A 27528-nucleotide genomic window follows, 5' to 3' on the forward strand; every position below is an offset into this window, starting at 1 on the left:
GAGTGAGAGTGGGTGCTATAGAAGCAGACAGCCAGGCCTGAGAGAGCGCTCTGCCCGCCGCTCCACCCCAGCCGAGCCTCGCCACCCAGGTAAAGCCCTTCTCCCCGACACACGCCCCGAATCCCGAGAAGATTGTGAGGCGTTCCCTCCCTGAAGAAGAAACTGAAGGAGGGTCGCAGCATTATTATTGTCATTATTGTTATTATTATTATTTTTATTATTATTATTGTTGTTGTTGTTGTTGTTGTCACCAGTAATAAATCTATTGATATTAGTATATTATTATATTTTCATTGTTATTATAGTTATTAAACCTTTTTTTTAACGAACACTATTTTCTCATTCTATCCTGATCACTGACCCTAAGAATTATGCCTGCGTCACAAGTGTTATATCATAAGAAAATAATGGAAGCTGCAATTAAGTCTGCAAGAAACCATGCATATAGGTGTACACGTAGCAATCCTCGTGTAAAATATAGCTATTTTCTTTTATCATCCTTGTCCATAAATCTGTCTAATCTTCTAAAGCTCCCTAACGACTCAGCACTAACAACCTGATCGTTGATTCCATTCTGTTTGTCAACCACTCGATTGGAGAACCATATCCTTAATTCCGATACATTACTTAAATCTTGAACCCTTCGTTCTTGCTTTCTCCTGGTTACTGCATGATCCCAAATATTTTGCTGACATCCCAACAAACACACACACACACACACACATTTTGTCTAGGTATCATTAAATGGTATAAAAGTATCTCGTTTGGAACTTTAACGTAGTGAAGTACGTAGTTATATTAGTGAGTATTTCGGTGGATTCCCAGATGCGTCCTAACTACTTACGTACTTCACTACGTAACATAATCTTTTTGCAACGTTAGTGGATCATTTGTACGTCCTTACAACCTTTGTACTACCTCTTTTTTTTTACAATGTCCCACCACCTTTAAGGAAAATACTTGCGGTTTTTGCATGTTAAAACTATATACCGTCAGTGGGCACATTACCACAACCTTGCTATTACGTAGCATTACTTTTTATGCAATGTTTCTTGCGTTAAAGTTTAAGTGAAGTGACAATTACGTAGAAAATTTACCTGAATATCATACAATAATAACCTCTTCACTGGTAACCACCTGTTGACACCGCTCGGGAGTGGAACTCGGATTTTTCATTTGTCGAAAGTGCTACTCGTTGCACTACGTTCGCCTCTTGTTTTTTTTTTTTTTTTTATTTATCTATTTATTTTTTTTATTTATCTATTTGTTTTTTTCACATCCTCCTAACTCTCCCCTAAGCAGAATTGAAACTGCGACTCCAACTCACTGCGCCGTATTGGAGTTAGGGAGAGGAGGCACCGCCTGCGTTCCGCGGACGTGCAGCTGATTACACCACGGTCGTTATTTCACGAAATTAAATGACTGTGTGGTACACATTTTAACTACGTAATTAAGAAGTAACACCGCTACGTGTTGTATTAGTGATATGTAACTCGCTTTGCCTAATGTCTTCATTACGTTTAAAAAGCGTATTGTACAGACGTAACCAAACATTACCTAAATACAACAGGCATATTGGGAGTTAACACATTATTGACTTACATATTATGAACTTTCCTTATCGTTACCAATTAGCAACCTTTTCAAGACGTAATGTTTACGTAGTATGTTTGCTGGGATACCATTTGTTATAACCCCTCTACCACTCAATGATATAGATCATTGCTGTTATAATTGTTGGGGGGCAGGGGGTAATAAAGTGAGTGAGACTGCTTCATGGCTTCATGAGGCGAGGCGAAGTTTATAGGAAAGAGGACAGCAGCGGCTCATTGTTTGCAGCTACGCTAACAGAAAGCAGTCTCGGTTCTCCACTCTTGTGTGTTTTTGGAAGGAGGTTCTGTACCTGCTGGTTCTACGTCTTGCAAGGTATTTAGACACTATGTCGGATCAGTGAAGTGTAAATAGTTTCTTCAATTTACGTTTGATGCACGAATACAAGAAGTCGGACAACCAATTGGTGATATGAGTTGTACGGGAAAATTATAGTTTTGTAAGCTGTGTGTCGTTGAGACGTGGTAAGTGCAGGTTGGTATCGGGCACGAAACGACGATTGCCCTTAATAAAGTAGGGCTTGAGACGCCATTGACGCGGCTTGGCATGAGGCCGCCTCACAAGGCAGCGGTGCTTCACAGGCAAAGTCCTGAACTACTTCGTTTGTGACTGCGGCCTGCGTCTGCTTGGCTATAATGCCGGTAGCCGTAACGAAGGTGGACATAGGCGTGACTCCGCTGTGGCAACGTAAACTGCAAGTTTTGGGAAGCGAGAAAAAGCTAAGTGTCTGACGTCGATAGCAACATTCTCTCACCAGCAAGTAAGCAGCAACCTACTGCAGATGCGAGTTAATGGTGTCAAGCAGTTATGGGGGATAGTTGAATCTCGCGATGCATTGCCATACTTTCGTACTACAGTTTATAGAAGTAGTGTCTTCAAGGTAAGCGGCAAGTACCTTCATGAGTACTAGTGGGAATGTTGTCAATGGGTCTTGTGTGTCGGCGTGAGTGACTGTAGTAGACTTGGAAGTCATCAGGTTTTGCATTCAACGTCTCATTCTTCTCATTCTCGTTCCTCGGCCATGAATGGCAGCCACCCTACCTGAGCAGGAACCCGCACTCCATTTGTAAGTAAAGGGGGTCCTGTAGCTGCTCTTATTCTCGCTCCTCGGCCATGAATGGCAGCCACCCCACCTGAGCAGGAACCCGCACTCCATTTGTAAGTAAAGGGGGTCCTGTAGCTGCTGTATAACTACAGCTATTCAAAATACTCGTAAGTATATCCATGACAGGGGGCACGTGCACATTCAGGGTAAAACCTTTTTCTATTGATTTAACGAGTTTAATGGAGGTAACCTTTACTGTTTTAGGTGCTGCCACTACTGGAGGAAGAACCAAACCACTGTGCCTTGTCCCTGGTACACAATGTGGCGAACACGTGTACAAGGGTAAATTTCATGACAATAGTAGGACATGCTGAAGAATTCTGAGCTGCCTCGCTCTCCCTCCGCTTGTAGGTACGTTTTATGAGGCCCTGTGACTGCTGTACAGCTATAGCTGCTCACGGCACTCGTGTAGTGCATGACGCACTTGTACATTCAGGACAATGGGTCTTAATACTTGAGGTGTAATGGACTTTTTATTTTACGGTTTCAGGTGCTATCACTACCAGTGTAGGACAACTTTCCTCCTGCTGCAAGAAGCGGTGCATGTTGGAGTGGGAGATGAGTCATCTTCTGCCTCGCTTCATCTGAGGAAGGAGGGGAGACGTCTGCCTCGTATCTCCACTACCTTGCCGACACGTGATGCCATCCAGTCTTGCCAACACAACGCCATCCAGGGAGGGGGAGAGTAAGAGACTGCCCTGCTTGCTGCCATCCTGGAAATAGTCTGCCCCCTCCCTCCCCCGCACCACAACGTACGGCTTGCTAACACTTGCTACCATCAAGGGACGGAGGAGACTGCATCATGTGTTCTTTCAGTGCATGCCAGGGAAAGAAATTCCCACCCATAACTACACGCCATCCTGCCACTTTGTATCTAATGTTGCCATGCCATTCCCTTCTCGTCCTGTGAATCTACTAATGGTGACCGTACTCAATAAATTATTTTAATTAGGAAGTTGTGTTCTTTAGAGAAAAGCTGTAATGGATAATAATTGGTGTTCTTAAGAGATACTTTTAGGAAAAAAAAATGAAGAATCCCTCAGTAACGCTTAGGTGACAAACTGCACATTTCGGTAATGGTCATTTATTTAATAAAAGCTTTCATACAGATCCAAAACCAAACCGCACATTTCGGTAATGGTCCTTTATTTACAAGCTTTCATACAGATCCGAAACCATTCATACAAAAATGGTAGCTTCGGAAGTGCAAAACAGGAACTCAAATTAACCTATGAAATGGGAAACTGAAAGAAACCAAGTTTGCAAAGCCTGAATGAAGAATATCCTAAAATAAACTGGTAGATATAAAAATTGCTTAAAAATTGTAAACTGGTAGATATAAAAATTGCTTAAAAATTGTAGCTTAAGATCTGTTGTTAATGAAAGCTAAAAAAACTGGAAAAAAAAAAAAAAAAACTGGAAAAAAAATCTAAACTGCCTAAAAATTGCTTGAAAACTGAATTTTGCCTAAAAAAAACCCGGTAAAGGGTCTCAAAATTGCCTCAAAAACTGTACTAAGTCGAAAATACTCGGAAGAGTCTCCGGAGACCAGGTAGATATACATTTAAGCTAAAATTAAATGAGTGTGTCTCCCTTCACTTTTATTCAACTAATTTATTTTACATTGTCTGAAAAGTATACAGAATTTTTCAGGGCAATTTTCACAACTTACATTGTCTGAAAAGTCTATGAAATTTTTCAAAGACACTTAGTACAGTTTCTACATTTTCACAAGGACAAATTAACTTAGTACATACAGTTTCTACATTTTCACAAGGACAAATTATTGTATAATTTTTACAGGTACATACTTAGCTTATTTTCTGCATAAATACTACTTACATAATTTTCACAACTTACTGGGATTTACATTATTTTCTAAACAAATACTACTTCCTTGGACTTACTTTTCTATTTAAATAATTATATAATTTTTCCAAAAGTCTACGTAAATTTTCAACTTTGTAGAAAATAATAATTCAATGAGCAACCAGCATGTTGTCCCTTGTGTGTTCCTTACATGGTCATCAAAAACATTAAAATTATCCTTAAAATATAACCTCAGTTCTGTAGTCTTAAATCTCTGCAGAACACAGTAATTATAACACCAGTTCTAGAAAGTTTGGCAGGCTAGATATTCAATCTAAACATTCCCAGTCTAAAATGTCTAAAAAATTAATATAAAACCAATTACTTAAAGGAATAATCACCACATCTGACTACTACTGCTGAACAAACACCTTGCAATTATGACTGTGAACTCTGTGGGAAGTGTAATGCTTTATATTTGTGCAGCTTGGGCCACTAAGCATAAAGTAAAAGACTTGGAACAGACTGTAGCGAACACACTGAAATGGATGTGTGTGTGCTTGGAGAGATGGCTCAGGTAGTAAGGGATTGATATCCAGGCTTTGAGCTGATGCCATAAAAAAAAAAAAAAAAAGGACAAATTGCATGACTTGTAGAATGACAAACTGACTGAATTAGATGTTGGTGATAAACAAATGACAAGCTAAGAACTTTCAATAAATCCTAACAATGTAAGGTCTTTTATAGGTGGCATTTCTAAATCACAAATTTCATAAACATGTACAAGAAACTGAATTACTTAATGCACACAGAGGTGACTACAATGACAAGTCATGAAATCTGAATATGATGACATACAATTCTAATGTTAAAACTGTGACCACAACTAACACTTTTCATTAAGAAATAAATCTTGAATCAATTATGCTGTGAATGTAATAGCATCCTCCATCCTCATCATTCTTTTCTGTCTTGCACTTGCCACAGGTATCTCTGAATGTGTGTGCTGCCGGACTTCCAAAAGTCTGCAAGAAATGAAAAAAAACAGGTCAACAAGTGCCTCAGAAGGAGACTAAGAGTAGAGGAGGAGGAGAAAGAGAAAGACTTATATGGAGAATTAAATCCTAAACAGGGAGGGAAGAACAACAGGGAAAGTTAAAGGTTGTATAGAGAAAAACAGGAACATAGAGGGTGACTTAAACCCTTAAAGGCTAGATAGGGAAAAGTAAAGACTTGTATGGCGAATTAAATCTTAAACAGGGAGGGAGGATTGACAGGAAAGTTTAAGGCTGGATAGAGTTAAGTAGGTACAGAGGGTGATTTACAAGCTCTTAAAGGCTGGATAGGGAAAGGTTTGTATGGAGAATCAAAGAATAAACAAGGACAGAGAATGACTAACAGGGAATGTTAAAGGTTGGATAAAGACAAACAGAGCCACTGACAATGAATTACAATCCAGCCAGGAGGGTGAGGAAGAGTGGGTAGCCAAGGGCAAACTTCCAGGTCTCTAACATGGAGATCTGGGACAGGTTGTCCATGCTGATGGCCGGCATTTTCTTATCATTATTCTAAATCAGCATTTCTTAACCTTTTCTGACTTCAGCACCCTTGTTGTGAGGTGTCAGCAGTCCAGCACCCCATAATTTTGGCTAACATCATGTTACTACAAGGATAAAATAAAGTACTACAAGATTAACTCAGTACTTTTCATCACCATGTTAAATGAGTTGACACAGTTGAAAATGAGATTGAAGTTTATGAATAGATATACAGTGGTACCTCATGACAACAGACACTTCAAGGTGATGGGGTGTCCATTACTGTGAATAGTGGATGTGTGAATAGTGGGTGTGTGTTTCACTGTTTGATCTGCTGCAGTCTCTGACGAGACAGAGTGTGTGTGTGTGTGTGTGTGTGTGTGTGTGTGTGTGTGTGTGTGTGTGTGTGTGTGTGTGTGTGTGTGTGTGTGTGTGTGTGTGTGTGTGTGTGTATATATATATATATATATATATATATATATATATATATATATATATATATATATATATATATATATATATATATATATATATATATATATATATATATATATATATATATATATATATATATATATATATATATATATATATATATATATATATATATATATATAATAGCTAGGTAAAGTATACACACACACACACAAGAGATCCCAAAATGTTTTATAAATTCATTAATGGTAAATTAAAGAAAAAAGAAACAGTTGATAAATTAAAGGTTGGAGATTATATATATGAAGATACAAGTGTCATTGTTGAAAAATTGAATGAGAATTTCTGCAAAGTATTCACAGAAGAAACACAATTCAATCGACGGATGTTACCTGTGACAAGATGGATGCAAGAAATTATAGTAACAAAGAGTGACATTGCAAAAGTTTTGAGTCAATTAGATGTTAACAAGGCAATGGGACCAGATGGTGTGTCTGGAAGAATGTTAAAAGAATGTCAAGAGCAGTTGCTAGATCCAATTTTAGATTTAACAAGAACATCTATCAACACGGGACAGGTGCCAGTAGAATGGAAAAGGGCAAATGTAGTACCAATTTACAAAAGTGGATGTTGCATGGAACCATTGAATTATAGACCTGTTTCTTTGACCAGCATTATGTGTAAGATATGTGAAGAAGTGATCAAAAGCAAGTGGTGTGAGTTCCTGGAAAACAAAGAAATACTAAGTGAGAAACAGTTTGGCTTTAGAAAAGGGAAATCGTGTGTATCAAATTTGCTATGTTTCTACTCAAGAGTGGTCGATATTTTACAAGAGAGGGATGGATGGGTTGATTGTGTATACCTAGACTTAAAAAAAGCATTTGATAAAGTACCACATAACAGATTGATGTGGAAGTTAAGTAGTATCGGAGGAATAAGGGGAAATCTGACGGAGTGGATGAGAAATTATTTGACAGGTAGAGAAATGAGGACGGTAGTGAAGGGAGTGAAGTCAGAGTGGAGGAAGGTAACCAGTGGAGTTCCCAAGGTTCGGTGCTTGGTCCCATCATGTTCCTGATCTATATAAATGACATGCCAGAGGGAGTGAGAAGTTATATGAATATGTTTGCAGATGATGCAAAGATTATGAGGAGAGTGAGGAATATGCATGACTGTAATATACTGCAGAAGGACTTGGACAAAATATATGAATGGAGCAGGACGTGGCAAATGGAATTCAATACCAACAAAAGCTGTGTAATGAGAATGGGTAGAAGTAAATATAGACCATATAAAGACTACCAGCTGAGAGGGAAGACTGTAATTGAAGTCAGTGAAGAAAAAGACTTGGGAGTGACTGTACAGAGTAATCTGTCTCCAGAAAAGCACATTAATAGAATATTTGGAAAAACGTATAGCATGCTCCAAAGTATAGGATGGGCATTTAATTACCTAGATGGGAACATGATAAAGAAAATACTGACCACCCTGATTAGGCCACAGTTGGAATATGCATCAGTAATTTGGTCACCATACATGAAGAAACATGTCAAGAAACTGGAAAGAGTACAGAGGTTAGCAACAAGAATGATACCAGACTTTAAGGAGGTATCGTATGAGGAGAGGTTAAATAGGCTGGAATTAAGCAGGTTGGAAGAAAGAAGAGTCAGAGGGGATATGATAACAATGTTCAAAATAGTACATGGAGTGGACATATTGGATAGGGAGAATCTGATCACAATGGCATCCACTAATTACCTAAGAGGACACCCAAAGAAAATACTGAAAGATTCCTGCATGAGCGACATCAAGAAGTATAGCTTCCCATATCGGAGCATTGATGCATGGAACAAACTAAGCGTGAATGTGGTGTGTGCGGCGAGTGTCAGTCAAATGAAGGAAAAATTGGACAAGTGTGGACAAAGAGACAGGACATAGAGAGCTACGGCTCAGGCCCTGTAATCACAAATAGGTAAATAGGTAAATACACACACACACACACACACACACACACACACACACACACACACACACACACACACACACACACACACACACACACACAGCCTATAAAAATAGAAGGTACAACTACGGTAAAACAAATTTTGCTGAATTAAAGAAATACTTTGAACAGGTAGACAGGACTGAATTTTACATATTGGAAAAAACTGAAGACAAATGGAATATCTTAATGGAGAAGTATAATGAAGGAATAATGAAACATGTGCCAATCAAGAAAACAGATAAGCCTAGACACAAGGAGTGGTTTAACAGATGTGAGTTAGCAAGGATGGAAAGAGAGAAAAACCTGGACTAGAAGGAGAAGAAATAGAAGACCAAATCATTGGTTAGACTATGCCCGGAAAAGAAACGTGTACGTCATGATTCAAAGAATGGAACAGAAGAACTAAGAGAAGGATATAGTGGATAATTGTAAGGACCAGCCAAAATTGTTTTACAGATATGTAAATGGCAAGCTGAAAAACAAAGGAGATATAAGCAAACTAACATACAATAATGAAACATATGAAGACCTAGAAGATATGGCAGGAGTAATGAACAACTGCTTCAAGTCAGTCTTTACCAGAAAAAGCAACTTCCAATGTCAAACCCCAGAGTCAGTAGAAGAAGTAAGGTAAAATAATGAAAGAACAAGATTAAAGGAAACTGGATTGTAAAGAAATGCAGTCACCAGTTAGCAGATAAAGTCCACAACATCATTAGAAGTTCCCTAACAGAGGGTAAAATACCAACAGATTGGAAAAGAGCAGATACTGTACCTGTATTCAAAGGGAGAAATATGGAGGATCCATTAAACTACAGACCATTAAACTACAGACCAGTGTCATTGACAAGTGTAATAACTAGTAGAAATATGTGAAAGTATACGCAATTAAGAAGAAATGGGTAGAATATCTGGAGGAGAAAGGTATGTTGACAGATAGTCAGTACGGATTCAGAATAGGAAGATCAAGTGTCACAAATTTAATAAGCTTCTACCCAAGAATGGTTGACATAGTGCAAGAACGTGAAGGATGGGTGGACTTAGATCTAAATAAGGCATTTGACAAGCTCCTGCATAAAAGGTTACTGTGTAAACTTGAACAAAATCAAGGACTAAAGGGAGGTCTTCTGAAATGGATGGCTGACTTTCTAAAAGACAGAGAAATGAGAACAATTACAAAAGATAAAAAATCGGCCTCGAAGAGTCTTAAATGGAATTCCACAGGGGTCAGCATTAGCAATAATAATGTTTGCAGTATATATGAACAATATACCCAAAAATAAACACAGTTACATCAATGTGTTTGCAGATGATGCTAAATTAATGAGGAGGGTGAATAGAAAAGAAATTTGTGGAATATTGTGGATTGCGGAATGGTCACTCACATGGAAAATTAAATTTAATAACAAAAAGTGCAGTGTATTAGAATTTGAAAAGAGAAAAAGAAGGCTGAAAGGAGTTTACTCAATGGGGAATGAAGAAATTAAGAAGTCTGAAGAAAAAGACCTAGGAGTAACCAATGTGGATAACTTGTCACCAGAAAAGCATATAAATAGAATTAAAGGAAATGCCTATGAACTTTTGAGAAATATAAAGGTAGTATCCACTTACATAGATGAAGATATGATAAAAATAACTGTTAACGACTCTAATACGCCCAAAATTAGAATATGCAGCTACATTATGGTCACTGAACAAAAAGAAACACGTAAGGAAACTAGAGAGAATACAGAGGGCAGCAACAAAGCTTCCCCCAAGTTTAAGTGAACGGTCATATGAAGAAAGGCTACGAATACTAGATCTTACAACTTTACTACAGAGAAGGGAAAGAAGAGATCCAATAGCAGTGTACAGAGCGATGAATGGACTGGAAAAATGAGACAGAGAAGACTTACTAATCGGGGACAACAGTGATACAAGAGGACATGGAAAGAAATTAAGAAAAGACAACTGCAGGAGAGATATCAAGAAGTTCAGCTTTCCACAAAGATGTGTAGAGATGTGGAACAGTTCAGATAAGAGAGTCGCTGAAGCAAGGAAAATCAATAAGTTCAAAGAAATGTTGGATTTGCATAGATATGGAGACGGGACAGCACGAGCATACCTCTTTTTCCTGTATGCTACAACTAGGTAAATACAACTAGTTAGACACACACACACACACACACACACACACACACACACACACACACACACACAGACTGGACTTGGTCTTTAGTACAGAGCCAATGGTCATTGAGGAGATGAGGGTGGAGTGCCCTTTAGCAAAGAGTGATCATGCAGTTTTGGAGTTCAAGGTGATAGATGAAGAGAAATCTAGAAGAAATGAAGAATATAAAGTGGGAAGATGGAATTATGCCAAGACAGATTTTGGAAACCTAAAGAAATTCTTTCAAGAGACAAATTGGATGAAATTCAAGAGTGCTAAGGAGCAAATGAAAAGTGGAAGGAATTTATAAAAATATACAAAGAAGGTGAGAAAAATTTGTACCAATAAGACAACATAGAGAAGTTGGAAAGCAGGACTGGTTTAACGATAGATGTGAAAAGGCTAGAACAAGAAAAGAGGATGCATGGAAGAGGTGGAGAAGGAAAAGACGGATTAAGCAGTGGGAAAGTTACAAAAGAGCAAGAAATGAATATGTGTTGATTAGAAGAGAAGAAAGAAAGAAACAAGAAAAGGATATAATTGATAAATGTAAAGACCAACCAAGGCTTTTTACAGACATGTGAACAACAACATCAAAAATAGAGAAAGTATTGAAAGTTTAGAAGTAAATGGAGTATGCAGTGAGGATCCCAGGAAATGGCAGAGGCTATGAATGGATGCTTTCGGAAGGTATTCACAAAGGAGACTGCTTTTGACAAACCACTGGTAATGGAACAGAAAGGGATTATGAAGGAGTTTCAAGTAACTGTGGAGGAGATCAAGAATATGATGGGGAGTTTAGAAGTGAGAAAAGCTGTGGGACCTGATGGGGTATCAGGATGGATTTTAAGAGAATGCAGGGAGCAACTGGCAGAAAAAGTTTGTGAAGTAATTGATGCCTCATTAAGGGAAGGTGTAGTGCCCCAAGACTGGAAAAGAGCTAACATTGTCCCAATTTATAAATCAGGTAACAAGAGAGACCCATTGAACTATAGACCAGTGTCACTTACAAGTGTGGTAGCTAAGATGTGTGAGAGGGTGGTGAAGAATAGATGGACAGACTTCTTGGAGAAAATGACATACTTTGTGAGTGTCAATTTGGTTTTAGAAAAGGGCGTTCATGCACGACAAACCTGATATGTTACTATTCGAGGGTGATAGATGTAATACAGGAAAGAGATGGTTGGGCTGATGGAATATATCTGGATTTAAAAAAGGCCTTTGATAAGGTACCACACCGGAGACTGATCTGGAAACTTGAAATGGTAGGAGGAGTGCATGGCAGTTTACTAAAATGGATGGAAGACTTTTGGTAGGAAGAGAAATGAGAACAATAATTAAGGACAGACCATCAGAATGGGGCTTGGTGGAGAGTGGAGTTCCACAGGGATCAGTGTTGGCACCAGTAATGTTTGCAGTCTACATAAATGACATGGTGGATGGGGTGTCCAGTTATGTGAGCCTATTTGCAGACGATGCAAAATTGTTAAGAAAAGTGAGATGTGACAAAGATTGCGAACTACTCCAGGAAGACTTGGACAGAATATGGAAATGGAGCTGTACATGGCAAATGGAGTTCAACACGACAAAATGCAAGAAATTAGAGTTTGGCAAGAGTGAAAGAAGAATCAGGAGTATGTACAAGATAGGAAATGAAGACATAAAACCAGTCATGAAGAAAAAGACCTTGGGGTGACAATTACCAATGACCTATCGCCAGAGAGACATATAAACAAAATAATTGGAGAAGTATTGAACTTATTGAGGAACATAAGAGTGGCGTTCGATATTTAGATGAAGAAATGATGAAGAAAATAATTACTGCAATGATAAGACCAAGGCTTGAATATGCAACAATACAGTGGGCTCCGAACTTAAAGAAACACATAAGGAAACTAGAGAAAGTACAGAGGGCTGCAACAAAAATGGTGCCTGACTTAAGAGATTTGACTTATGAAGACAGACTGAACAGAATGCAACTTCCGACCCTGGAAAACAGAAGAGAAAGGGGAGACCTGATAGCAATATACAGAGTGATGATTGGCATGGAAAAAATGGATAGGGAAGATCTGTGTATGTGGAATGAAAGAATGTCGAGAGGGCATGGGAAAAACTAAAATGGCCACTTATAGGAGAGATGTGAAAAATATAGCTTCCTCATAGAAGGGTGGAAGCATGGAATAGTTTAGACGTGGAAGTGGTCAACGCAAGGAATATTCATGATTTTAAGAAAAGCTGGACATTAGTAGATATGGAGACGGGACAGTACGAGCATAGCTCTTTTCCGTATGTTACAATTAGGTAAATACAATTAGGTAAATACACACACACACACACACACACACACACACACACACACACACACACACACACACATATATATATATATATATATATATATATATATATATATATATATATATATATATATATATATATATATATATATATATATATATATATATATATATATATATATATATATATATATATATATATATATATATATATATATATATATATATATATATATATATATATATATATATATATATATATATATATATATATATATATATATATATATATATATATATATATATATATATATATATATATATATATATATATATATATATATATATATATATATATATATATCTGTACAATAGTGGTCACTCCGAGTTAGGAATGCTGATATTTTACTGCCATGTATTTAGCATTCCTAGCACCCCTGTAAAATCAATTTCAGTCCCCTGGGGGTGCAAGTACTTCAGCTTAAGAAATGCTGTTATAGATATTTTTTTCTTTTTTTTTTAAATTGGTAATGATATTATTATGATATTCCTAACATTATAATGGGTCTCAACAAACTCAACAGAAGAGACAAAGAAGAGTATTGTGATGTGTTAGATAGGGGTTCAGTAATTGTGGGACTAGAGAAGCTAGGAAGATCAAATATAGTCATGACACAGGTAGCCACGACTCCTTCAGTTAATGAATTCCTCTTCAACATACACAATCACAACACTCTTTTCTTAATGTTATGCTTGCCAGGACATATTATAATGTCAAGACAATTAAATATGTTAAAATTTTTGGATAGATAATTCCCATCTGTACCAACAAAAGACAGTATTCACCAGAGTGTTGCGTCCTGCAGCTACTGTCTTGGCTCACAAGGCTCCGTTGAGGTGTGGTGAGGTGCTCCACTTATGGAAGTCTCACAAGGTTTCTTACGCTTGGTCTCCACGTTACCACCTGTGGGCAAACAATACATCAATACTCCTGCTGCTTTATGAATGTGTTTGACTCAATCCATAACATAACATAACATAACATAACATAACATAAATAATAGGATAACAAAGGGCCACCAAGGCCCATCTAGGTTATCCTGTATCAATTGCACAGCGACCTCGTCATCAGTACTTAAAGATACACTTACAAGTACACAATACATTATATACTGATTCTAAATATTTGGCCCATTAACAGGGCTAAGTCCTGCAGCGAATTCCTCTACAATCTGTGATCCCCATACATGGGGATCATGTCTTGTTTAACTATAGTAAATTTCTTATAAAAACTATCATGCAGCGCTATACATAATTATAAATCTAATAAATTTAAGTGCTTGTCTAATCTGTTTTTAAACATTGTCAAACTAGTGCTATTTACAACCCTCTCTGGCAATGCATTCCAGAAGTCTACCACCCTATGACTAAAGAAATATTTTCTTATATCTAACCTGCAGCCTTGCTTTCTAATCTTCCTGCCATGATTTCTAGTCCTACTTCCCTCCTCTAAGGTAAAGAAAGATCTCACATCTATGTAGTTTGTATCTGAGAACATTTTAAATAACTCTATCATATCCCCTCTTATACATCTCTCTAATGAAAACATGTTTAATTCCTTTAATCTATCTCTATACTCCAGGCACTTTAATGCTGGTATCATCCTAGTTGCTCTTCTCTGAACTGTTTCTAGCATGTTGATATCCTGCCTATAATGGGGTGACCAGGCCTGTATGCAATACTCTAAATCCATAGTTTAGAAATTAACCAACCTTAACACTGCAACATTACACAGCATGGAAGGCACATCAGAAAACATTTCTATGCACACTCAAAAAAGGAAAACAATTAAAAAGAGTAGATTGTGCAATTTTTAGCCAGTACAGTGTATAAACATCTGGGAGTCTGTAAAGATATGATAAATAGTAGCTGTAGGAGAGTTAATCCTGAGGCAGCATAAGACAGATAACATAAGAAAAAAAAAAAACTAGTTACTGTTTTACCTTTCTTTTCAATTGAGACAATTTTAAAAGTGTCAAAAATCTGATAAGGCCCAAATAAAAAAATGTGACCGCAGATTTGTTTATACATATACTGTAGGTCGTGTCCCAGAGAATCAAATGTTAAAAGGAAATGTTTGTAATGAAAAACATGAAAAGGTAAATACATGTTCCTTATCACGTGCGCGACAAATGACTGCAAGGCTCTGAATCAGGAGTTAATCACGATAATTCGATGGTCGCTGAGGGGAACATGGAGTTTAATGTTATAACATATAACATAACATAACATAAATAATAGGATAACAAAGGGCCACCAGGGCCCATCTAGGTTATCCTGTACCAGTCGCACAGCGACCTCGTCATCAGTACTTAAAGATACACTTACAAGTACACAATACATTATATACTAATTCTAAATATTTGGCCCATTAACAGGGCTAAGTCCTGCAGCGAAATCCTCTACAATTTGTGGTCCCCATACATGGGGATCATGTCTTATTTAACTATAGTAAATTTCTTATAAAAACTATCATGCAGTGCTATACATAATTATAAATCTAATAAATTTAAGTGCTTATCTAATCTGTTTTAAACATTGTCAAACTAGTGCTATTTACAACCGTCTCTGGCAATGCATTCCAGAAGTCTACCACTCTATGACTAAAGAAATATTTTCTTATATCTAACCTGCAGCCTTGCTTTCTAATCTTCCTGCCATGATTTCTAGTCCTATTTCCTTCCTCTAAGGTAAAGAAAGATCTCACATCTATATAGTTTGTATCTGAGAACATTTTAAATAACTCTATCATATCCCCTCTTATACATCTCTCAAATGAAAACATGTTTAATTCCTTTAATCTATCTCTATACTCCAGGCGCTTTAATGCTGGTATCATCCTAGTTGCTCTTCTCTGAACTGCTTCTAACATGTTGATATCCTGCCTATAGTGGGGTGACCAGGCCTGTATGCAATACTCTAAATGGGGCCTAACATTATATAAGCTACGCACCACTTCCTTACTTTTATAACTAACATTTCTATTTATAAAACCCAGGATCCTATTTGCCCTATTTCTTGCTTCTAAACATTGCTTTGAAAATTTCATAGTCCTGTCTATCACTACTCCTAAATCCTTTCCTTCCTCTACTGCCTCTAGCCAACATCCCTCCATCTCATAGTTAAAGTTTGTGTTGTCTTTACCTAAATGCATAACCTGACACTTATCAGAATTAAACTCCATCTGCCACCTGTCTGCCCATGCTATCAGCCTGTCCAGGTCTCGTTGTATTCTGTAATTGTCCTTTTCACCCTGTACTGCACATGCTATCTTAGTATCATCTGCAAACTTTGATACTTTGCTACTAATTCCTATATCTAAATCGTTAATGTACACCAAGAAAAGAAGAGGTCCTAGCACTGATCCTTGGGGTACCCACTAACCACTTCCTTCCACTCAGACATTGCCCCATTTAATACTACTCTCTGTTTCCTATCAGAAAGCCATTCACTAATCCAATCAACTAACCTACCCCTATCCCATGTAGTCTCAATTTGTACACTAGCCTCCTATGCGGTACCTTATCAAACGCCTTGCTAAAATCTAGATATATAACATCTATGCTATTTCCATCATCTAACTCCTTGGTAATATATTCTAAGATATCGAGCAAATTTGTAAGACAGGACCTCCCTGATCTAAAGCCATGTTGGGTATCTCTAATTAATCTATTCTCATTTAAATGCTCCCAAATACTACCCTTAATGATTTTCTCTAGTATCTTACATACTATACTAGTTAAACTGATCGGTCTATAATTATTCGCATCATCCTTCCTACCTTTATTAAATATTGGAGTAACATTAGCAATGTCAGTAAGTGTTGTGTGGCAACCAGCCCATGGCACCCAAACACAGCCAGCTCACACAGTTTTCACGCTAAGACACATCATGTTAAAACTATTCACACCGTCGCCACCGCTGCTATGTGCAATCTTTCTGTTCACTGCTTAGCTCACCTTCCAGACTTCATCCTCCTGTATTTTTGCCGCCCTTCCTCGCTGCGCCACCCAAACCCGTCACCAAACACACCAAGGATTCCACGTCCACGCCCAGGCAGTGGGCACCACAACACGCCCACATTACACTGCTTTCCCGATAAAGAACAAAGTACACACATTTCTTCCACTTTTCCTTCACCGCTACATGAAGTCTCCATCTGATGGCTTGTCACGTGACAACTGGGATGACGTCACGGTGACGGACTCAGCCACGGCCCCTGAAGAGACGGACGCATCCATAGAGGGGACAATGGGGTGGCGCGTCAGGTCAACTGATGCAGTGTATCCCTTACAAAGATATAAGGCAGAGAAACAGGAAGCCATTATGGTGGACTCATGAGATAGGTAGCCAGATCAGAGAGAAGAAGAGGGCATACAGAGAGTTGCAGAAAAGTGGGGAAGATGTAGATTTGATTAGGTACAGACAGGTCAGGGATGATTTGAGTAAGGTTATAAAAAAAAGTAAAAGGCAGGCAGAGATAAAACTAGCTAGAGCTGGGAGTAAAGATCCCAAAAATATATATAGTTATTACAAGGTCAGTGATAAAAGAAATAAGGATAGGATTGGACCACTCAGAAAAGATGGTGTAGTAGTGGATCAAAATGAAGACATAGTAGAATTATTGAATGAACAATTTTCTTCAGTATTTACTAGGAAAGAATAGGAAATCCTGTTACAAACAGTGCGACGAGTAGTTTAAGAGCTTTAGAAAATATTGATATAAAACCGGGAATTATTAGGAAATTTATTCTTGAACTAGACGATAGGAAAGCCAGTGGTCCTGATGAGCTACATGCCAGAGTACTTAGGGAGGGTGTAGACAGTATTTCTGAAGCACTTAAGTTAATCTTTGAAAGATCACTTAGGTTTGCTGAGATACCTCAGGACTGGAAGTTAGCTAATGTTACTCCAATATTTAAAAAGGTAGGAAGGATGATGCGAATAATTATAGACCGATCAGTTTAACTAGTATAGTATGTAAGATACTAGAGAAAATCATTAAGGGTAGTATTTGGGAGCATTTAAATGAGAATAGATTAATTAGAGATACCCAACATGGCTTTAGATCAGGGAGGTCCTGTCTTACAAATTTGCTCGATATCTTAGAATATATTACCAAGGAGTTAGATGATGGAAATAGCATAGATGTTATATATCTAGATTTTAGCAAGGCGTTTGATAAGGTACCGCATAGGAGGCTAGTGTACAAATTGAGACTACATGGGATAGGGGGTAGGTTAGTTGATTGGATTAGTGAATGGCTTTCTGATAGGAAACAGAGAGTAGTATTAAATGGGGCAATGTCTGAGTGGAAGGAAGTGGTTAGTGGGGTACCCCAAGGATCAGTGCTAGGACCTCTTCTTTTCTTGGTGTACATTAACGATTTAGATATAGGAATTAGTAGCAAAGTATCAAAGTTTGCAGATGATACTAAGATAGCATGTGCAGTACAGGGTGAAAAGGACAATTACAGAATACAACGAGACCTGGACAGGCTGATAGCATGGGCAGACAGGTGGCAGATGGAGTTTAATTCTGATAAGTGTCAGGTTATGCATTTAGGTAAAGACAACACAAACTTTAACTATGAGATGGAGGGATGTTGGCTAGAGGCAGTAGAGGAAGGAAAGGATTTAGGAGTAGTGATAGACAGGACTATGAAATTTTCAAAGCAATGTTTAGAAGCAAGAAATAGGGCAAATAGGATCCTGGGTTTTATAAATAGAAATGTTAGTTATAAAAGTAAGGAAGTGGTGCGTAGCTTATATAATGTTAGGCCCCATTTAGAGTATTGCATACAGGCCTGGTCACCCCACTATAGGCAGGATATCAACATGTTAGAAGCAGTTCAGAGAAGAGCAACTAGGATGATACCAGCATTAAAGCGCCTGGAGTATAGAGATAGATTAAAGGAATTAAACATGTTTTCATTTGAGAGGAGATGTATAAGAGGGGATATGATAGAGTTATTTAAAATGTTCTCAGATACAAACTACATAGATGTGAGATCTTTCTTTACCTTAGAGGAAGGAAATAGGACTAGAAATCATGGCAGGAAGATTAGAAAGCAAGGCTGCAGGTTAGATATAAGAAAATATTTCTTTAGTCATAGAGTGGTAGACTTCTGGAATGCATTGCCAGAGACGGTTGTAAATAGCACTAGTTTGACAATGTTTAAAAACAGATTAGATAAGCACTTAAATTTGTTAGATTTGTAATTGTGTGTGGCGCTGCATGATGGTTTTAGTGGGAAGTTTACTATAGTTAAATAAGACATGGTCCCCATGTGTGGGGACCACAAATTGTAGAGGATTTCGCTGCAGGACTTGGCCCTGTTAATGGGCCAAATGTTTAGAGTTGGTATATGGTGTGTTGTGTACTTGTAAGTGTATCTTTGGGTACTGATGACGAGGTCGCTGTGCGACTGGTACAGGATGGCCTGGGTGGGCCCTGGTGGCCCTTTGTTGTCCTATTATTTATATTTATGTAACTGGTCAAAGTAGTGTGATGAAAAGGCAGCTGTAGAGAGAGGTCACGCTCTGTCGGCACTGCGCTCAGCGAATGTTAAGGCAGAAAACAAGCTTCAGGATATTATTGCTGTGAACTTTTTAGGTGCTTACAATGCCATACATGTGTTGTGTTCCAAAGTGCAATGGAAATTATCCAAACGGTCCGAAAGTGAGCGTCTTTTCCTTCCCACAACACAATGAAGAATTGGAGAAATGGGTGCGGGCCATAAGACGGCAGAACTTCATTCCTACAAAGCACATCAGAGTAAGTAACTGTTTTAATTTTCTTCTCTGTATTCTAGTATTTCCTCTGCTTTCTATATATTTCTTCTATGTTTTCTATGAGGAAAAATGTCTTCTTTCTCTATCTTCAATGGGGAAAACTGTATTTCTTCTCTGTCTTCTATGAGTAACACTATTTCTTCTCTATATTCTATCAGGGAAGCTAGATTTCTTCTAGTGTATATATATATATATATATATATATATATATATATATATATATATATATATATATATATATATATATATATATATATATATATATATATATATATATATATATTAGAGAAAATCTAGTTTTCCCAATAGAATATAAAGAAGAAATAGTGTTACTCATAGAAGACAGAAGAAATACAGTTTTTCCCATTGGAAATAGAGAAAGAAGACAGTTTTCCCCATAGAAAACATAGAAGAAATACATAGAAATATATAGAAAACAGGAAATACTAGAATACAGAGAAGAAAATTAAAACAGTTACTCTGCTGTGCTTTGTAGGAATGAAGTTCTGCCGTCTTATGGCCCGCAGTTGTATTATTATTATTATTATTATTATTATTATTATTATTATTATTATTATCAGAGAGAGAGAGAGAGAGAGAGAGAGAGAGAGAGAGAGAGAGAGAGAGACTTTCTTTTATGCAGTTGTGTGTAAGTAACTATTAGTACAAAAAATTCTTACACCTACAGTATTATTCTCTAAATATATAATTAGATAAATAGAATGGCAACAAAGACAGAGCGTATGGGAGGAGGACGAGAAAGGAAAGAAATTCAGGGTTGGACCTCACACACCCAGGTATACTTAGGCCTTGACCGCGAGCTAGTGTCCCCCCCCTACCTACTTTTTTGACGTCGTCTACCCCCACTGGAGCGGCCGTCTCTTCAGGGGGCCGTGACTCAGCTGACTGGCTAGCGATGTTTGCCTGAAAAGGTGGATAATGTGAATGTAAAGAGGGGCATTTGAGTTAATTCGTTTATTCTCTTAGCCTTAAAACATTTGTAAGGAGGGACAACTATGAGAGAGAGAGAGAGAGAGAGAGAGAGAGAGAGAGAGAGAGAGAGAGAGAGAGAGAGAGAGAGAAATATAATGGTAATATAGTAATAAAAGTTAAAACTGCCAACCTAACCCATGAAAGACAACTTCAAAACCTCTTCCTATACTCCTATGACCCTTGCCTTGCCGTAGCTCGACCAGTCCACCTCACCCTTGCATTTAACCATCCATATCTCAGACCTCCCCCGTCACAGTGCAGCCCGCGCCCGTCAGTCAACCTGCCCCCACCACGGCCCCCATCAGGGCCCCCTTCAAGGGGCCGTGCCCCCACCCCAAGGCACCAAAACACACCCAACTCAGTCTTAACGCTAAAGCATAATTATGATGTTACACACTGATGAGAAGACACACAGTGAGATATTTAGGCTTGTAAATTTTTGCTTAGCTGAGAGAGAGAGAGAGAGAGAGAGAGAGAGAGAGAGAGAGAGAGAGAGAGAGAGGGGGGAGGGGGAAGTATGAAGATGTATTAAATCGTACAACTTTACGTAGCAGTGCAATATTCATAACGGTGGCATTTGAAAATGGCATGAATTAATTTCTTTCGGATTGACAAATAAACTGTGATATGTGTGTGTGTGTGTGTGTGTTTCACTGTTTTGATCTGCTGCAGTCTCTGACGAGACAGCCAGACGTTTCCCTACGGAACGAGCTCAGAGCTCATTATTTCCGATCTTCGGATAGGCCTGAGACCAGGCACACACCACACACCGGGACAACAAGGTCACAACTCCTCGATTTACATCCCGTACCTACTCACTGCTAGGTGAACAGGGGCTACACGTCAAAGGAGACACACCCAAATACCTCCACCCAGCCGGGGAATCGAACCCCGGTCCTCTGGCTTGTGAAGCCAGCGCTCTAACCACTGAGCTACCGGGCGTGTGTGTGTGTGTGTGTGTGTGTGTCATCAGGCATTCTGTATGAACTAGTAAGCAAAACCTTTTCTCTGACTGGCGCCGTAGTGTGATTGACGAAATAAAACGAGAGAGAGAGAGAGAGAGAGAGAGAGAGAGAGAGAGAGAGAGAGAGAGAGAGAGAGAGAGAGAGATTAACATTCACCTATCGGATGCTATCCCATCTATCCTTCACTGAATATCAGTCAGTCAGATATTGCAGCTATCAGTCTTACAGTTGAAAAATCCTCTAAAACTAGAAAATCCTGCCTCTTCCTTCAACAACATGAAATTGGCCAATCTTTGCAGGAGTCACGGCTGTCATTGCTTGCAAGCGCTCGACGAGGCAAATTTTAGGATGCTTTATTCATGGTAAATGTGTAGCACTTTCTTTGCCTTTCCTGTTCCTGCTTTTCCTCCTGCTTAATTAGACCTACTTGGAAGCAAATCGTTCATAATTGTTCTAATGAGGGGATAAGTGGACTGTAGGCGAGGAAATCATACTAACGACCATGTTGAGTATTACTTACTAGCTGTACTGCATTCCACACTGCGCAGGAAATTCTAAAGAACATACCAGAGCGCGTCAAGCGAGACAGATACAGTACTACCTACGAACTGTTAAACAAAGAAGTATTGATAGGAGAGAGAGAGAGAGAGAGAGAGAGAGAGAGAGAGAGAGAGAGAGAGAGAGAGAGAGAGCCCTACAGCTGATCAGTGTTGTAAACAGGTGCCCAAATACAACGCTACGGATACTCGTATTCGTCACGTCTTGTGCAGATGGATTTACAAACACTTTACTGTCTCACCATGACGTATTTTCAGAACCCAGAGAAGTAACAAACCAGGTTCTCAAGACTGCTTCTCCTCTTAATCATCTAGCAACCTAGTTAATCTGTCCCTGGAGCTCTAAACAGACTCTTTAAAAGCAATATCACTTCATCGAGAGATATTGAAATGTAGAGAGTGAGGGCGGAAGTGTTTCAGAATGAAGTCATGTGAAACTAAAGGGAACTCAATGATACTTCTCAATGGAAGAAGTTAAATCATACACAATACTGGGGACTAAAAATCTACAAATATTATAATGTAATAACCTCCGGGCTGAACAGGGCTTCCTTTATTCCTCTCTCTCTCTCTCTCTCTCTCTCTCTCTCTCACACACACACACACACACACACACACACACACACACACACCGCGTAGTGTAGTGGTTAGCACGCTCGACTCACAATCGAGAGGGCCGGGTTCGAATCCCGGCGCGGCGAGGCAAATGGGTAAGCCTCTTAATGTGTTGCCCCTGTTCACCTAGCAGTAAATAGGTACGGGATGTAACTCGAGGGGTTGTGGCCTCGCTTTCCTGGTGTGTGGAGTGTGTTGTGGTCTCAGTCCTACCCGAAGATCGGTCTATGAGCTCTGAGCTCGCTCCGTAATGGGGAAGACTGGCTGGGTGACCAGCAGGTGACCGAGGTGAATTATTACACACACACACACACACACACACACACACACTATTATTCCATTATTCATTAATGACCTTAACCAAACTTCTTGCCCTATCAACTCCTACGTTGATGATACCACCCTACATCATCCTTTCAGAGACGACCAATCCTTTAGGAAGTCAACAGATCACGCAGGGACGCCAAAGAACGCCTGACTTATGATCTTTCTAAGATTTCTGATTGGGGCAGAGAAAACTTGGTAGTTTTCAATGCCTCAAAACTCAATTCCTCCATCTATCAACTCGACACAACCTTCCAGACAACTATCTCCTCCTTTTCAATGACATTCAACTGTCCCCTTCTTCTACACTGAATATCTTCGGTCTGTTCTTTACTCATAATCTAAACTGGAAACTTCACATTTCATCTCTTGCTAAAACAGTTTCTATGAAGTTAGGCATTCTGAAGCGTCTCCCCTCTAACTGCTAACTCTGTACGAGGGCCTTATCGTCCTTATATGGAGTACTCTTCGCATGTTTGGTGGTATTCCATTCACACAGTTTTATTTTCGTCTCATCAACTCTCCTACTCTGGCTGACTGTCTTCAGCCTCTTTCTCACCGCGGAAATGTTGCATCCCTTGCTAGCTTTTATCGTTGTTTTCAAGCTAACTGTTCTTCTGATCTTGCTTCCCCTCCTGCAGCCTCGCTCCTCTCATCCCTATTCTGTCCAACTCTTTAATGCAAGAGTTAATCAGTACTCTCGATCATTTATATCTTTCTCTGGTAAAATCTGGAACTCCCTGCCTGCTTCTGTATTTCCATCTTCCTACAACTTGACACCTTTTAAGAGGAAGGTTTCAAGAGATTTGTCGTAGACTTTTGGCTAATTCTATTTCGATCTATAAGGGAACTAGCATTCAACTGCGCCTTTAAATTTTTTTTGTTGCTTTTGGCTGGCTTCCCCTTTTGCATAAAAAAAAAAAAACACACACACACACACGCACAGCAGGGAAATGGAAGGCTAGAGTAAAGGTGGAATATATAAGAAGGCAACGCCAAGCAGGTCTCAGTTGTCTTCATGACGCTGACGGACCGTGACTCAAGTACCGGTAAGAGCCAGCAGAGCCAGAGAGAGAGAGAGAGAGAGAGAGAGAGAGAGAGAGAGAGAGAGAGAGAGAGAGAGAGAGAGAGAGAGAGAGACAGACAGACAGACAGACAGACAGACAGACAGACAGAAAGACAGACAAACAGAAAGAGAGAGAGAGAGAGAGAGAGAGAGAGAGAGAGAGAGAGAGAGAGAGAGAGAGAGAGAGAGAGATTGTATAATGCATGATCTTATGGTATTATTAATAACAGCGCATGCTGCTGCAGCAGAAACAGCCGTATTATTATTATTATTATTATTATTATTATCATTATTATTATTATTATTATTATTATTATTATTGTTATCATTATTGTTATTATTATTATTATTATTATTATTATTATTATTATTATTATTACTATTATCATTATAATTATTATTATTGTTATTATTATTATTATCATTATCATCATTGCTATTATTTTTATTATTAGTAATAGTACTATCATTATCATTATCATTATTATTATTATTATTATTATTATTATTATTATTATTATTATTATCATTGTTGTTAATAATAATAATAATAATGATAATAATAATGATAATAATAATAGTAACATAATTATTACGACTATTGCTAAAACCACAATATTCATCCTTAACAACAACAATAACAACCAATACAGATGGAAATATACGGTAAATGAGATAATGAGAAGTATAACACACACACACACACACACACACACACACATACACACACACACACACACACACACACACACACACACACACACACTATTCATTAACACAACACTCACCAACAGAAGTGGCTGTCTGCGCTGTTCAGCATCATGGCTCCCTCTAAAGTTGCAGCCCTTTCCAAAGCTCTGTCCGGGAGGATTGATTGTGTACAGGGGATCATGGCGGCGGTTATGGTCGCCGCCGCCGCTGCCACTGTCAACTACGCCATGTCTGGGCCTGAGTACCGCCACGTGTCTCCCAAGAGTGCTATCACCGAATATCTCATCAGCTCTTTTAAGCTGGCCAAAGGTAGGTGTCACTTCCGTCTGCATGAAATGAGTCCATACTGAAAGTATGCTACTACTGCTACTACTACTACTACTACTACTACTACTACTACTACTACTACTACTACTACTGCTGCTGACTGCTACTACTACTACTACTACTACTACTACTACTACTACTACTACTACTACTACTACTACGACTACTACTACCACTACTACTACTACTACTACTACTACTACTACTACTACTACTACTACTACTACTACTACACTGCTACTGCTATAACTGTGTGTTATCAGGAGGCCCTCTGGGACCCCACCTCATCCTGCAGTGCACCAAAAAATGCCTGGCAAGTGACTCCTGCACTTCCTTTGTGGTACATCCCAGCCAAGGCCTTTGTTATCTGTCTACAATGGACCGCTGCTACTTAAAGAAAAGGTTCATGCACGAGAGTGAAGGTGAGTCTTGATGAGGCACTCACTATGACTGCCCTTCAGCACACTGTACCATCGCTGGCGCTCACTGATCGCCTTCCTTCCTTCCTTCCTGACAGATCACTTTTACTACGAGAGGTTTGATGGTTCCACGCCCTATCCGCCCACCTGCTACGCTTCCTGTTTCCTGACATACAACAGCTGCGACGAGTGCGGGCGACCTAACTGCTGGGGTGATCGGTGCGAGCAGTGCGCCGCTACCTGCTGGACGAGGAAGAACAAGACCGAGAACTCCACTTATATCTTCACGAATGACTTTATAACGACTTTCAGAATACATTGTAAAGGCAACTGGCATCGCTGGTGGGGGAATGATGTAAATAAAACGAGGTCCACCCCACAAGAAGCGCTGGTGCTGCATCTCATCCTCGTCTATGCAGACAAGCGAGAACTCAGCTCGTTTTTCAACTCATTTGTCTATAAAGAATCCATTGGACTTAGTGTGGGCAACCTGACTGCAGATGAAGGGGCCGGGAACTGGTGGCAGGCGCCTTTCTCTAATCGGCCACTGCGTCATTTCCCCGACAGCAACTGTCGTCCTTTCTACACACCCAACGAAACGTGCATCTCCCACACGACAGAGTCAGTGGAAAAGCAGCGAGAACTCTACAACGGTACGGTATTGCATCGAGGCTTTGCTTGGCTCACCGGTAACCAGAGTTATGACAGTGTCCCAATCCTGCACATCAATATGTGGGTGAAGTGTGCCCAGTGTGAGGACGAAAACTCCTAAGGCGAGGACTGAAGCAACACAACGGATCAGCGACTAACTCTGCAAGCTTTTGGTACTAATGTGTGAACTAATGGGAATTAAAGTATTTCTCTAGATGTGTAATCTAATATGTAGTTAATGCTAAATGTTTGTGTATATTGTACTACATAGTCTGATTAAAGTGTTGTTCCTGTTGTGTGATGCAATGAAAATTAAAGTATTTCTCTATAGATGTGTGATCTAATATAGAGTTGATGCTATATATTTGTGTACTGTGTACTTCAGTGTGTGTGTGTGTGTGTGTGTGTGTGTGTGTGTGTGTGTGTGTGTGTGTGTGTGTGTGTAGAGAGAGAGAGAGAGAGATATGTTTAGAGGAATATGAAGCGATGAGTGTTATGCTTTCTGTTTTGATTTCTCAGTAATAAAGGGATCTCCACTTGTGTGATGCAATATATTGATAAACACTTTAAATGCGTATCATCTCCTTAGTCTGTTTCCAGAGAACATCTTCGCTGCCTCGTAAATGAACATTTTCTCGTAACAACATAAAAAGAAACTAATGAAGGTTATATTTAAATCCTTTGCTTCTTAACAGTTCATTACAACTCCGGAGAGAGAGAGAGAGAGAGAGAGAGAGAGAGAGAGAGAGAGAGAGAGAGAGAGAGAGAGAGAATGGGGGGGGATATTTGTATCGTATTTGGTATTTTCCTGGAATGTGCTTGAAATAGACAGTGTAGAGTCTACACTGTCTATTTCAAAAACTCCTTCGTCTACACTGTAGACAAAGGAGTGTTTGGGCAAGGCAGTGGTGGGAGAAGACGAGGAACAATAGAAGATAAGGAAGTACGAGGCGAACAGAGTTAAGAAGAGTGAAGTGATTAGCAAAGCACGACAAAAGGTTCTAGTATAACTGAGCCACTTACAATTGTTAAACTAATGATAACTGAACCAGAAAACAGTTCATCCAGTGACCAACTGAACCACTATGTTTCTTACG

General features: G+C 38.9%; 1 protein-coding gene and 2 long non-coding RNA genes across 3 annotated transcripts; 2 read left to right on the forward strand and 1 right to left on the reverse strand.

The window, feature by feature from the left end:
• Nucleotides 1-1828: 1828 nt before the first annotated feature.
• LOC123515602 lies at nt 1829-3667 on the forward strand. Its single transcript, XR_006677914.1, has 3 exons — nt 1829-1926; nt 2921-3067; nt 3207-3667. It is a non-coding gene; the product is annotated as an uncharacterized LOC123515602 (long non-coding RNA).
• Nucleotides 3668-3784: 117 nt separating this feature from the next.
• On the reverse strand, nt 3785-17249 carry LOC123515601. Its single transcript, XR_006677913.1, has 3 exons — nt 16969-17249; nt 13796-13913; nt 3785-5550 (listed from the first exon to the last, which is right to left on the reverse strand). It is a non-coding gene; the product is annotated as an uncharacterized LOC123515601 (long non-coding RNA).
• Nucleotides 17250-25100: 7851 nt separating this feature from the next.
• LOC123515550 lies at nt 25101-27124 on the forward strand. Its single transcript, XM_045274283.1, has 3 exons — nt 25101-25343; nt 25625-25783; nt 25879-27124. Exons 1-3 carry the CDS (start codon nt 25145-25147, stop codon nt 26550-26552), a joined length of 1032 nt encoding a protein of 343 aa, XP_045130218.1. The 5' UTR covers nt 25101-25144; the 3' UTR covers nt 26553-27124.
• Nucleotides 27125-27528: the final 404 nt, after the last annotated feature.

The sequence above is a fragment of the Portunus trituberculatus genome, chromosome 39, assembly GCF_017591435.1.
Source record: "Portunus trituberculatus isolate SZX2019 chromosome 39, ASM1759143v1, whole genome shotgun sequence".
NCBI classification, from domain to species: Eukaryota; Metazoa; Arthropoda; class Malacostraca; order Decapoda; family Portunidae; genus Portunus; species Portunus trituberculatus.